A 15049-nucleotide genomic window follows, 5' to 3' on the forward strand; every position below is an offset into this window, starting at 1 on the left:
TGCCCTGTCAGGTTTAATAAGTGGGATTTCTTGCCTTATAAATGGGGTTGGGACCATCAGTTGTGTTGTGCAGTAGTCAGGTGGATACACAGCTGATAGTCCTACTGAATAGACTGTTAGAATTTGTATAATGGCAAGAAAAAAACAGCTAAGTAAAGAAAAACGAGTGTTCATCATTACTTTAAGAAATGAAGGTCAGTCAGTGCGAAAAGTTGGGCAAACTTTGAAAGTATCCCCAAGTGCAGTTGCAAAAACCATCAAGCGCTACAAAGAAACTGGCTCACATGAGGACCGCCCCAGGAAAGGAAGACCAAGAGTCACCTCTGCTTCTGAGGATAAGTTTATCCGAGTCACAAGCCTCAGAAATCGCAGGTTAACAGCAGCTCAGATTAGAGACCAGGTCAATGCCACACAGAGTTCTAGCAGCAGACACTTCTCTACAACAACTGTTAAGAGGAGACTTTGTGCAGCAGGCCTTCATGGTAAAATAGCTGCTAGGAAACCACTGCTAAGGACAGGCAACAAGCAGAAGAGACAAGTTTGGGCTAAAGAACACAAGGAATGGACATTAGACCAGTGGAAATCTGTGCTTAGGTCTGATGAGTCCAAATTTGAGATCTTTGGTTCCAACCACCGTGTCTTTGTGCGATGCAGAAAAGGTGAACGGATGGACTCTACATGCCTGGTTCCCACCGTGAAGTATGGAGGAGGAGGTGTGATGGTGTGGGGGTGCTTTGCTGGTGACACTGTTGGGGATTTATTCAAAATTGAAGGCATACTGAACCAGCATGGCTACCACAGCATCTTGCAGCGGCATGCAATTCCATCCGGTTTGCGATTAGTTGGACCATCATTTATTTTTCAACAGGACAATGACCCCAAACACACCTCCAGGCTGTGTAAGGGCTATTTGACCAAGAAGGAGAGTGATGGGGTGCTACGCCAGATGACCTGGCCTCCACAGTCACCAGACCTGAAACCAATCGAGATGGTTTGGGGTGAGCTGGACCGCAGAGTGAAGGCAAAAGGGCCAACAAGTGCTAAGCATCTCTGGGAACTCCTTCAGGATTATTGGAAGACCATTTCCGGTGACTACCTCTTGAAGCTCATCAAGAGAATGCCAAGAGTATGCAAAGCAGTCATCAAAGCAAAAGGTGGCTACTTTGAAGAACCTAGAATATAAGACATATTTTCAGTTGTTTCACACTTTTTTGTTAGGTATATAATTCCACATGTGTTAATTCATAGTTTTGATGCCTTCAGTGTGAATGTACAATTTTCATAGTCATGAAAATACAGAACAATCTTTAAATGAGAAGGTGTGCCCAAACTTTTGGTCTGTACTGTATGTCTGGTGTATATAAGGAAATGCACAATGCACTATATGCATTGATTGCATCTCTGGACCCCATACATTCCTTTTGGCATACATTTGGGCAGTAGAATCCATTCAGCGTATATATTTTTTACTATAATTGTATGAAGTATAGAAGGCACCTCCAGGTAAAAATCATCAGACTTAGACTTCTATGACTAAGGGTGCACTGTGCGCCAGAAACGTGTCAGAGTATTACCGCTAACATGTGGAAATTTTAATCCCTTTTTGATATGAAATAAAGTCTGAAGATTTTTACTTGGAGGTGCCTTCTATACTTCACACAATTTTGGTAGATTTCTCTGCGGGTCAGCAGCTTTGGAGTAGACACTCATCGAGATGTAAACAGACATGCATTGATATAGTATGGTGAGATCCCCTCCTCTTTTTTTCTTTCAAATTTTTTTACTATAGGAATAGTATATACGCAGGTGTCATACAAACATGGTGCTAATGCTGCATTTACTCACCTGTGTGTCAGGGTCTGTGATGCACAGACTGGCCGTGGGCCTCCTGATCCAAACCTCTTAGGCATATCTGAGGTTGCCAAATTACGGTCAGGAGACCCGCGGGCTGGTCTGTGCATGGTGCTTTATAGTAGGCCAAGGGCCACGTTCACACGTTCAGTATTTGGTCTGTGTTTACTCAGTATTTGTAAGCCAAAACCAGGTGAGAAACAATCAGAGTAAAAGTATAATAGAAACACGTCACCACTTCTGTATTTATCACCCACTCCTGGTTTTGACTTAAAAATACTGATGTGAAATACTGACCAAATACTGAATGTGGCCTAACACAGAGCCTTATATTGTAAGCAAGGACTGATGATTACAGTACATCATCAGATTATAAAAAATAAAAATTCTGTGCATTTTGATCCATTTTCGATACAATCTTTTTAAATTGCACTCTATTGTATAGTAATCTACCAAGCTTTTTCACTTTTGTCCTCATGGATTTTACAAATAAAACTCGTTATCCCTGGCATGATCATTAAATGAAAATGCTCCTTGTGCTGATAATCACATTAGGCATTGTAGTAAAGTGTCCAGCTCTTGCTAAAATAACCTCTTGTATATGGTTGTGTTCTACTAATTAGACACCAGAACAAGAAAATTTGAGCATGTGCCCATGCACTGCATAGTTAAACCAGCAGAGGGCAGCAAAGAGGAGAAGCAAGCCATACTGCAAATAAGGAACTGTAGACAAAATCAGATGGGCCTAAACAAACATTGAATTCATCCAGACTACATGTGGACCATGAATAGGGGCGTCAATAAACTATTACATGCTCCTACTCCATACCTGGGTTTGGTACCCTGTCTTTGGCTTGTGCAGGGCTGCTCTGAGACTGTCTCACAATTAGTTTAGGTTTGGTTTGGTATCTTTATGTCAAGAAAGTTGCTTGTCACCTGTATGTACCTATAGGTATGTGCTGTTTGAGCTCTTTTGCTATTTTTTTTCTCACTCTCAAGATGTGAGTTGTATGTAACCATCTGCGGGACAGAAGATCGCAGAACACTGATTCTGAGAATGTTGTCCTGAGCACATGTGTAGCAGTAGCCCCCAAAGATATCACTGGCTACAATTTACAGTAAAATAGACACAGAAGCTTTCTAAAAAACACATTTTATTACAGATCATATAAAAAGTTTATATACAACAATAAAGCATAAAAGGTTCACAATGGTTATTTAAATAACAATATACAATACAAATGCTGCATAAAGGCTCAATCTGTGAGTGATACAATGTACAGGGAGACCTTCTAAATATATATTCTTACAGAGGACCTTGTACCAGATTTAGCATGTTAAACTAGCCACAAGGTATAGTGGCTGCAGAGATTTTTCTCTGGGGGTGTGTACTTCTTACCCTGTATGACTTTGACCAATCATAAGCAACATACAGGAGAAAAAAAGAACACGCCCCCACAATCACATATTTCCTCACTGGTCTCACTGCAGAGTTGTGTGTGATTAAAAAATGAGGGAAGTACAGCAGAGATTACTAACACAGAAGGAGAAATTGAAAAATAAAATTTTACTCAGCTCTGCAGCTACTACTCCCAGATGTGGCCAGTTTAACATGCTGAAACTGGTGAAAAGTCCTTTTTATGTACCAGTAAAGAATTACGGTAGTCTCTAATTATAAGTTAGGTATATGAAGTGACAATGTGTGAATTTTTTTCAAAAGTACTCATACCTAAATAGTCCCTTAACCTGAAATATATGGTAACGGTACAGTACCCTGGGTGCTTGATCTTCAGTGCTAAAGCTTGCTCAGAGGACCAGAAATGCTCAATGGAGAACTCCTGCTATTTTTTTATATTCTCCTGGACAACACCTACAACTATCCCATGCCCAATTTAACAGTTCTTATTGTTGTTTTCTTTAGAGAATATCTAACCAGGTTAAAAGAAAACTAAGTATCCCACTGTACCCTAATTGCCAGACATTGTACTGGACAGTAAATATAAGGTACTGGAAGTTTTTACTGGCTTTGTATATTTTGTTTAATTTCTAGTTAGACAGGGGAAAACATATGTAAGTGTGCTTATATATATATATTTTTTTTTTTAATTAGTTGGAATGTGTCTTTTTTGCTCTACAGTGCTCACACGGGTTTTCCGAGATTAACTTTTTATTTTCACAAGGTGTCTCCACTCAGCTCTAAACAACTTTCTGATTTACACCCTATCAAAATTGCTACTGCTGCTGAGATTATCACAAAATACCCGCCAGCTCTTTTCTGTTCCTGTCCCGGTTCATGTGCCGTACATTTCACTTAATTTGTGTCTCCTTGATCACTACCACAATGAAAATGTCGATATTATTGATGACAAGTTCTATGTCCGCCACTGTTTCAACAGCACTAGTGTTACGTTGGAGGCTAAAGGCGAACGATGAGGTTGACGTGAATGTTGATGGCATGTCCATTGTGGGAAAGCAGGCCTAGATCACGTGTGCAATGTATGGCATGTGATATAAGGCAGGAACACAAGCAAACTTGGGTGGTCATGTGATGGGGAATAGAGTCTCAGTATCAGTCAACAATTTTGATGGAGTGCACATTACAACATTGCTCAAAGATTCATAGAGACACATTTTTACAATAAACTGTATTCCTGGAAAACCCCTTTAAAGAGAGCACTCAGTAAATGTAAAACCAGAATTGTAGTCTTATAAACTATAACCTCACCATCTGGAATCTCTCAGTACCCATGGAAGAAGCCAATGAGGGCCTTCTCATACTTATCCCATTAACAGGTAATACAAGTGTTTTCTAAGAAACTCCTTTAAAGTCAGTCTGTCGCCATATAGTTTTACTTTGAGTAGGAGAAGTAGTTGCTGTGTCCTATAAATTGTCCTCCAAAACTAGAAATCTGGGGCAGCAGTTGGATTATATAGTATTGATATTGTACATGTGAGTCTCAATACTGTGATAATTATTGTTACAAATGATTATTATGAAGCATAACTGTAGTGACATATATATTTACAGTAGTCATATCAGTAAACATTGCAATAATTGGCTACATTTCCAAAACCTGAGTTTGCCATAGATGTTTGCTCTGCATGCTTCCTAGCTAACGTACCAGGAATTGAGCCCAGGACAAAGTAAAACGAAGACCAGATAAAATAACACCTTAATCCCATATTTTAGCATCATAAAAAGGTATCTAATCACTTTTTTAAAAAAGACACAATTTATTAATATTTGGAGGATGTACAAACACTGTCAAGATCGTACTGACAGTACTGTAGTCACACTGATACTGAAGGGACTGTCTCATCAGTTACAACACCCTTTCAAAATATAGGCACTGTAGTGGTCAGCTCACTGACACAGGTTCCACTCCTGGCACTTCTCACAAGCTGATGATTTTGCCAAAGGAAGCTGTGGCTAAGAATTTTCTCTACCGTGGCGACACAGTGTTCTGAGTAAGGGTGCTTTCACCTTCGGTTTTGTCACACGTTCGTTGGTCCCGTCGAGGCTTACGTCCGAACACCCCCTCAAGACGGGATTCGGGAAAATGCGCTGATGGGCCATTGATTATAATGGTGCCGACATAGTGAATGTGTGCTCTGACGTGAATTATTATCGGGCGTATACGCCTGCTGGAGGTGGACAAGCAGACGTAGTAGACTGTGTTTAGGTGTCCGCCTCCAGTAAGCATATATGCCAGAAAATTATGCACGTCAGAGCAAACGTTCACACTATTATAGTCAATAATCATCGACGTATAAGCCTGAATCCCATTTTGTGGGTGGTTCAGACGTAAGCCCCGACGGAACCAACGAGTGTGAGACAAAAAGCAATGTGAAAGCACCCTAAGTCAAAATGGGAAATGTCAGAGTGACTTTCCATTCTGGCCTCTGCTTTATGACAACCACATGCCCTACTGATGAGTATGCATAGGGGTTGTCTTTATGAAACAATTTATTTAAAGCACCACTCTGGCATTTTTTTTTTATTTCACCGCCGGAGTGATATCACTAATGCATGTTCCTTGCCCCTAATCAAAAATTTACCAGCTGCCGTCTTCTTCTTTTCTTGGTGCCACTCTGGTCAGTTTTCTGCAGGTTGTGACCTGTCGGATCGCTCCATAGTTTGCTGGGCAAGTCGGAGGTCACTACTCACTGTAAGTTTATGAAAGGCAGAACGAGGCCAAAACAAGGCTTTCATAAACTTACATCAAGAGCTAATGACTGGAGCGGGACTGGAGCAGCGCCAGGAAGAGCAGAAGACGGCGTCAGGTAAGTATTTTACTTGGGGTAGCGAACATGCATGAATGATACAGCTCTGGCGGTGAAGTTAAAAAAAAGACACTGGAGTGGTGCTTTAAAAGCTGTGGATACCTTTGACATGAAAACAATGATTTTTACATATATTAGTGGTTTCCTTGAGTTAAATAAAGTGTTAGGCTCCAATCTTCATTCATATTTAGACCACTTATTACTCACTTTGCAGCCTGTTTGTAGTTTCTGACTTTTTCATTTGAAAGTTAATATCCTCTCTTTCTATTATGTTCTAGCATAGCTTCATCTGTGTTCTGATCTTCCCTTGAACTACCCATGAAAGATCTGTGTACATAGCACCTTGTTACTTAGGGTTGCATTTGTGACTATAACAATCATCTTGTCCACCACTGATAAAAATGTACTTATAGGACATTTCCAGGCTGAAACCTTCTCAAATCCCTACGAGTGCCACAACAACTTTGACATGTAGAATAAGTCCACACTCGGCAAATTTTGCTTCAAATTCAATCTGTAGCAAATTCTGCATGTTTTTTTTCAAAATAATTTGCAGTGGATTTTACCCAGCTATATAAAAAGGAGAAGAAAATTTTGCAGATTTTAAAATCCACCCGCAGGTCAATTTCTATATTTAAAGTGGAACCGTCGTTTTCATTTTTATTTTTAAAAAGATCAACATTAGACATGGAAACAAGAAAACTTTGTAATATATCTTATCAGAGCAATCTGTTTTTTTCTCCCCCTGGACTGATCATTAGTTTTTAAAATTTTCAATTCACAGGTAAATTCTGTATACATTACTGAGATAGGAGAAGACAGTTAGTACTGATAAGATTCTATGTAGACCGGAGGAGGGAAGGAGCTGTGCCTCTAGCTCCTGCCTCTTCCCTTCACCTTCTCCCCGCTACATAGAATTTTATCAGTACTAACTACCATCTTCTATCTCAGTAATGAAAAATCTGCCTGCCTTCACTGAAGACAGATTTTACCCCTGAATTGAGAATTTTGATAATGAATGATCAATCCTGGCAGAGAAAGAAGCAAATTTCTCTGATAAGATATATTACAAAGTTCCTTATTTTAAGGTGTACTATTAATTTTTTTAAATAAAAAAACGATGGTTACACTGTAATATATCGGCAGCACGTAGATGAGATTTGTAAATCCACAGGTAAAATCTGCAGGTAAAATCCACCCAGAAAAATTACGCAAATCCAGAGATAAAGTCTGCAGTTTCCGTCCCAAAAGAACTTACCTGTACTTTGCCTGTGGAATAATAACTTGGAAATTCCACATTGTATGAAATATATATGATTTTGTACTGAAAAAAATCATAAGGCAGTTTTAGTTTCTATTACAAAATTTCATTAATACAAAAGTCTAATTAGTAGAAATGCTAAAAAAACATTGTGGGAATAGCCACTCTTCCCCGATAGTGAGAATAATTAGCAAACTTGTGCCACAAACCTTTCTTGATCAGTGTCCAGCACTGCAAGAGGCATTGCTACTGTACAGATACATACATTAAATAAAAGATAGAGAAAAAGTCTTTCTAGGTAAGTGTTGCACACTGTGTTAATATCATCAATGTCAGCAAAGTGTAATGAGTTAAACATACATTTCGAGTTGCAGATGTGGTAATGTGGCCTTATGTGTTTCTTCACTAACCCAAGAAGATAGTATTGGTTCTACGTGTCATAATACAATTGTTACAGTACATCTACATGTTGGTAGCACTGATGCTGTGAAATCAGAACCCAACCCTAAGAAAAAGACTGAAATCAAAAATTGATGTTTCGTTTTTAGGAATCGGTTTCCTGAGTCCCTTTTATCTCTCGCACATATGCAATCTAAGCTTCCCGGCAGTCCATCACGTGACGTGCAACAAGGCAATAATGTATTTTTTGCATAAAAGCATGTGGTAGGGTTACAATGTCCCTTATTTTGCACCTGGAGTTATATCACCTTGCTTTATAAGTCAGTCCAATAAGAAAAACGATTGATGCAACAGAAAAGTCTGTTCTTTTCTTTACTCTCTGCAGTCCATTAAGAAACATGGACTTGGCTTATGTCTGTGCTCTGCACGAATACATTTGGCTTATGTCAGTGCTCTGCACTTCATCATAATGAGTTGGCAGATGATGATGATGATGCTGGGCAGTTGAAGAAATCTTGACTGATCAGGCGTGGATAACCATCTTGCACACGAACTTGTACAGGATCAAACTTCCAGTAATATCGACCCCGCAGGAAATAAGCAAAACCTACAAGCAAACACGGTAAAGTTGATTGTGAATAAATATTTCTGACTGGGGACACAAATCCATTATGGAACTGTGAGGTGTAATCATCCCAAATGTGTGCAGGACTATTTACTGTAGAAAAACCTGCAAACAGATGGTCAAATGATCATGTGATCATATCGGTACAGGTCCTGAAAGGGGATTTCCCATAAACAAAGTACATTTTATTAAATAGATCTTGGAATAAAAATAAGTTCCACAATTGGATGTGTTAAAAAATGTTCTTGTGCTGAGACAATCTTATACATGTCCCTGCCACGATTCCTCCGATCAGTGTGTCTGGATGCAGTGAATGACAATTCTGCCATCAAATCTAGGACAGGGGCGTGATGAGCTGTCAGTATGGTGATGGACAGCTCAGCCATCCAATCGGATGCTGGGGCATGCTGAGTTGTCAGTGTCTTGAGTGACAGTTTAGCCGTCCAATCAGGGCCATAGTGTGCCAGGGCTTCATCCATATGTCTCCTGTTCAGAGTAATTACCTGTCTATTTAGACAGTTCTCTGCCTTAGATTGCTGCCAGTTGTAGCTTTGCTCAAGAGGTGCATGTGCTCTGTGCTCCTAGTCTTGTATTCTGATCATTGTTGCTCGACCTCAGATTTGCCTTTGACCTTGCGTTTGTCTAGCCCTTTTGTCGTGATCCACTATCTTCTTGGAATTCTGACCTCGGACTGTGCCCTGATTACGCCTTTGTCTCACCCCTCTGTCTATGATGTACCCTCCGGGCTTTTGACCTCGCACCTCTTGAATACGCAGCCCCACAACTTGTCTGTGAATAGTGACTAGTGTCACAGTTCCCCTGCTACGGATTGTATAATGGCTGTGTTTGACAGTGCAGGAACATGGTCTGATCATACCACATCTCCTGGGCAGTAGAGAAAGCAAGTGGACATCAAGTATTTGATTTGAGAAATTATCCCGTTAACCATGTCACTTCTTTAGGCCAGCAGTGATGATTTAATTAACCTCTCCTCTAAAAATGATATAATCACTATAATTTACAGCTGTTTTTATGCTTGGGGCACAATTTTCCTTATCGGCCTACAGCAGCAAAATACCTTGTTCGGACCATAATATCAACAATAGCAATAAAGTAATAGTTATTATTTTTTTACAGTTGGAATATTAGCAATAATCACTGTAAAATAGTAATAACTGTTTAAAATGGTTGTACAGTTATGTTTTTCCTTGTTCCTAATTAAATATGGAGAACTATCTAATATGGTTGTATTATCAAAGGTACACTGAAATCTAGATATCAGTGTGTTCCTGGGTTCTGACAGCTCTACTTACTGCTTATGCTCAACACAGAAGAGAGTTTCCTATGCGGACACGTGAACAGTGCTATTTGTAAAGGGGGCTAGATGGATCCCTATTCCAAATAGCCAAGCCACCTTCCTTCTCTGTCAGGTAGACAAATTAGCTGACTTAGCTACTGGAACCAGTCAGCCAGCCCCCTTCACATCAAACTGTGATGGCAACCTGAAACAGAAAATGCCCTCTAGTCTGAAAGAGTGTTGCTGCCATCCATTTCTTCTGACACCTATTTTTTCCCAACAGCTGCTCCAAGACAGCTCTGGCGTCTTATTTACCGGGAGAACAAAAGAATCAGCTGTTCATATTCAACTGTTGTGAGAAGGCTAGCAACCTGCCGAAGTTGACGTGTTTGTCCAACTTTTATTGGGGTGTATGGGGGCCTTAAAAGTTCTTTTATGAGTATTCCAATACTTTTGTAACTTGAGATGGCTTATAATATGTTAGTTTTAAAGGGAACCTGAATCTGTCAGCAGGATTTCACCCCTCCAAAATATTTGTAATCACATATAACTCTTTCAAAGACAAGTTCAACAATAGCTTTACATGGACAGTCTGTTCTTCTGTCACTGAAAAATCTGAATTTGAATTGATATGTAAATGAGGCTGAAGGACTGTGGTAGAACTGAAGCCTCTGTCACTCCAGCTCTACTCCCTTCCCAGTGCTGCCTCCTCCTGCCTAATTGAAAGCTCAGTGCTGTGTGACTTCATGCAAAGAAATCGCCAATCAAGCAGGTGGAGGTGGTGCTGGACAGGGAATAGAGCTTGAGTGCCAGAGGCTTCAGCTCTACAATATCAATTTGCATATAACTTCAAACGCTGATTTTTCATTCATGGGCGACCTGATTGGCCATATAAAGGTATTGCTGGACTTGTCTGTGAAAGAGCTACATGCGCATATACATAGTTTCGGGTGTGAAACTACGCTGACAGATTCGCTTTAAGATGGATCCCTGTGCATAATGCTATAGAAATTATGGTGAAGACCCTTCTTTAAAGAAATAGTATATTCTCACCATGTTCATCCTGGAAGACAGCATCTATGCTTGTGGGTACTCCTCTCCAATCACTCATGCTTCTGGAGTGTCTATTTTCTATCCGTCGTGTCTCAGTATTGAATCGCCAATATTCTGCTCCTCTAAATAAGTATGTTTTCTTACTCTTGTTAGTGCCCCACAAAAGTGCAGCTTGAATATCAGGCACAGACAATCCAAGATCGGATATCTGGAAGGGGCCCGTGGCTTGTAACTTTCCATCAAATACCCAGTACTTTAAGCCTGTAAAAGAGATGATAGAAATGTATAATATAAATATAATCTTTTACTTACAATACCATACAATTTATTGATCCCGAGGGAAATTACAGGATTTACTTACCACTTTCTGTAGCTGTATGCACACTACATCCATATTAGACGCACTTTTTTCCTCCAAAATTTTGGAGGAAAATGGGGGGTGCGTCTTATAGTCCGAATGTTGGGGGTGTATATTTATTTGGGGTGTAGGGGGAGCGGTATCAGTGGAGGAGCGGGGCACAGGAGGCAGCAGCCGCCCGCTGCAGCCTACACTGTCCCCGCTGCTAAAGAAAATGAATATTCACTGCTCCCCACGCCAATGAGGCGTGCCGGCTATGAAGGAGCATGAAGTCACTGCTCCTCGCGCACACAGTCCCAGTGTGGGGAGCAGTGACTTCTGGCAGCTGATCTGTCCTTGTGAGCCGCGCATGGCAGTGACGTCATGCGCGGCTCATATGGAGAGATCAGTGCAGGCAGACAGGACGCAGCGCTGGAGGAGAGAAGAAAGGTGAGTATGAGTGTTTCTTTTTTTTAATGTGCAGCCTGATGGGGATTAGGGGGACCATGCATACTAGGACAGGGATTAGGGGTGCCACGCATACCAGGACAGGGATGAGGGGTGCCATGCATACCAGGATGGAGGGATGCCGGGCATACCAGGATGGGGATGGGGACCACATATAAAAGGAAGGGGGGCGGCATATATACCAGGATGGGGGATATTGTCAGAATTGGGGGACATTACCCCTATACCAGTGTCAGCAGAAGACCCTCTCCCCCTTAAAAGTGCATCATGACCACATTTTTTGCTTAAATTTTTCTTTTTTTATTTTCCTCCTCTAAAACCTAGGTGCGTCTTATGGTCCGATGCGTCTTATGGTCCGAAAAATACAGTATATACAATACTGTGTGAAAAATATAGACCTGAGTGAAAGAATAAAAAGGCTAAAAAGTAATAATGCCTTGAAAAATAGAAGTTTTAGTAGTTTATTTTCAACATTTAACAAAATGGAAAGTTAATGAACAAAAAAGAAATGTAAATCAAATTAGTATTTGGTGTGACCACCCTTTGCATTCGAAACAGCATCATTTCTTCTATGTACGCTTGCACACAGTTTTTGAAGGAACTGAGCAGGGGAGGTTGTTCCAATCTTCTTGACGTAGTAGCCACAGATAGTCTGTGCATGTAGAATTATGCAGTTTTTTTGTCTCTTCATGTAATCCCAGACTTGATAATGTCGTGATCTGGCTCTCTGGAGGCCATATCATCAATTCCAGGACACCTTGTTCTTCTTTACACTGATAGTTCTTAATAACATTGGCTGTATGTTTGGGGTCATTGTCCTGCTATGGAATAAATTTGGAACCAAATAGACGCCTCCATGATGGTATTACATGATGGATAAGTATGTATCTCCCTCTATTTCTGAACATTTAGGATACCATTAATCCTGACCAAACCCTTACTCCATTTGATGAAATGCAGCCTTGTACTTGCAATGAACTTCCACCATGCTTCACAGTTGCCTGCAGACACTCATTATTGTACCGCTCTCCAGCCCTTGGAAGGACAAACTGCCTTTTATTACAGCCAAATATTTGAAATTTTCACTCATCCAGAAGTCCAGAGCACCTGCTGCCATTTTCCTATGTTTTCGTGCATAGTTGAGTCACTTGACCTTGTTTCCATGATGAAAGTATGGTTTTTGGCTGCAATTCTTCGATCAAGACAACTTCTGACCAGATTTTTCTGCACAGTGGACGGATGTAGCTGGGTCCCACTTCTTGCTGCCCATTCTTCCCTGATGGCATTGCAGTTCTTCTTACGAATTTAAATGAAGTAAGCATGATTTATTTTTTATCTTCTCAACTAAATTTCCTTGGCTGACTACTGCGTCTACGGTCCTCAATATTGCCCGTTTGTTGGTGCTTCTTCAAAAGAGCTTAAACAGCACATCTTGAAAACCCAGTCTGCATTGAAAAGTTTGCCTGGGAGAGACCTTACTGATGCAGTTTAACCACTTTCTGTCTTGTCTGTGATCACTCTTGCTATGATGTGACATGAAACTGCCTTCCACAGTTTCACCTTTGTAACAGATTGGCTGTTCCTCACCCAGTTTTAAGCCTTCTGCACAGACATTACTGCTTCAGTTAATGACTGTGTTTCAATCTTCATATGAAAATGATGCTCATTATCACGTCTGGTATAATTAGTTACTCATACACCTGAATATAATCCTACAAAACATCAGACAAAATATGCCTACCTAGAAGAATTGATGCTGTTTTGAAGGTGAAGTATGGCCACAACAAATATTGATTTGCTTTAGATTTCTCTTTTGCTCATTCACTTTACATTTTTTTAATTGGTACAAATAAACTATTAACAGTTCTATTCTTGAAAACATTCTTACTTCGTGGCATTTTTTCCACACCTGCCTAAAACACACTTATATATACAAATATGATTATTAGGTAAAAACCTAAAGGAAACGAAAAATTGCTTTATCATACAAAAATCTGCCTGTCCCTGTGAACCTTACGCTCCGTATGTCTGCTACCTGTCTGTCAATGCCCCTTGCAATGTTTGAAATATTGTGCTCTGGGGTTTGTTGCTTCATGGGGCAGTTGATCTGGCAAAAGCTTGATTTTCTTCTGTGCCTCGGGGTTAGTAGGACATGCTGCGGCTCCAGTGTACAGACATCCAACAAAGGCCTAAGAATGTGAGATGATCCATGGACCTGCCCTAGCTTGTATCTGCTCAATAAATGCACACTGTTCGTTATGGTAGAATAACCCGAACCTCTATATTTGATAATATCTACATAATTATTTGTGCTACTAAATGTAATCTCTCTCAATAGGGCACTGTTTGTCACATAGACAGATTTAATGCACTTCTTTGTGAGCTCTATAGTCACTGTTTTTTCAGACAATTGTTTTATTATGGGGCTATATCAAATCATTTATACTTCTGCAGTTCCATAAGGTGAAAGGATTGTTTGACATGTAGTTATACCATCATTTTCTTGCCCTAGGGTTATAACAAGGTGATCATTTGTAATAATAATTGTTCTCAATATTAAGAGCAAGGAAGACCTGGCACATGCCTCAGGTCAGCAAAAGTAACATCTCAAGCAGATGTTGTTATCTTATAACTATATATTCTCTAATCTTAGAAGTATGTTTTTACCATCTTCCAGGGTCAGATTGGACCACTAGAATGCCACAGGATCCTATGATCAGCCCAGGGACAGAAAAAGTGTTGAGCCCTAAATACAGTATTGCACAAATGTCCAGTAGAAGACAACTCCATGTGGACCTGGCTTTATTACCAATCACTTGCTCCTAGGTTCTAAAAATCTATTACAGTGCCTTAAAAAAGTATTCATACCCCGTGAACCTTTCCTCATTTTTTCATGCTTCACCCACAAACTTAAATAGCAAGTATTTGTGAAGCATAAAGGAAATGATACATGGTTAGAAAAATTTGAAGAAAAAAGTATTTAAACCCCCAAAATGGCTACATATTAGTACATTTCGTCATCTAGTTTTACTTACAGAGAAATTATTAATTTTTTTTGTTAGTTTGTTGAGGCAGCTAACATATTTTTCAGGCCATAAGACGCACTTTCTTTCGCCCAAATTTGGGAGGAAAATGGGGGTTGCGTCTTATGGTCCGAACGTAGAGCCTCATACCTGATAGTTGTGGTGGTGGTGGAGCGGAATCCCGGGATCCTTCAGGAACCCAGCGGCGGCAGAAGAGGTGAGATGCTGCGGACCGGTGTCTGCCTGGGGGCCAGTGTCTGCCTGGGGGCCGGGGCTGGAGACGGTGTGTGCTTGGGGGCCGGTGAGCGGCGTGCGGGCTTTCTGGTGTGCGCGGCCATCTTCCTGAAGCTGTGATCTACAGGAAAATGGCCACCCGAGCCGGCGCATGCGCAGACTGTAGATCACAGCTTCAGGAAGATGGCCACACACACCAGAAAGCCTGCACGCCATT

General features: G+C 40.6%; 1 protein-coding gene across 1 annotated transcript in view; it reads right to left on the reverse strand.

Moving 5' to 3' along the window:
* Positions 1-3059: 3059 nt before the first annotated feature.
* Positions 3060-15049, reverse strand: part of MMP11 (matrix metallopeptidase 11) — a 41638-nt gene continuing 29648 nt past the window's right edge. The window contains exons 7-8 of the mRNA XM_073674663.1: positions 10771-11031; positions 3060-8402 (exon numbers count right to left, since the gene is read on the reverse strand). Coding sequence (XP_073530764.1) covers positions 8260-8402; positions 10771-11031 — 404 coding nt within the window. The 3' untranslated portion in view covers positions 3060-8259. The remainder of the gene's footprint in view (positions 8403-10770; positions 11032-15049) is intronic.

The sequence above is a fragment of the Phyllobates terribilis genome, unplaced genomic scaffold (assembly GCF_046119375.1).
Source record: "Phyllobates terribilis strain yellow unplaced genomic scaffold, ASM4611937v1 Scaffold_1__5_contigs__length_1240528914, whole genome shotgun sequence".
Lineage (NCBI taxonomy): Eukaryota > Metazoa > Chordata > Amphibia > Anura > Dendrobatidae > Phyllobates > Phyllobates terribilis.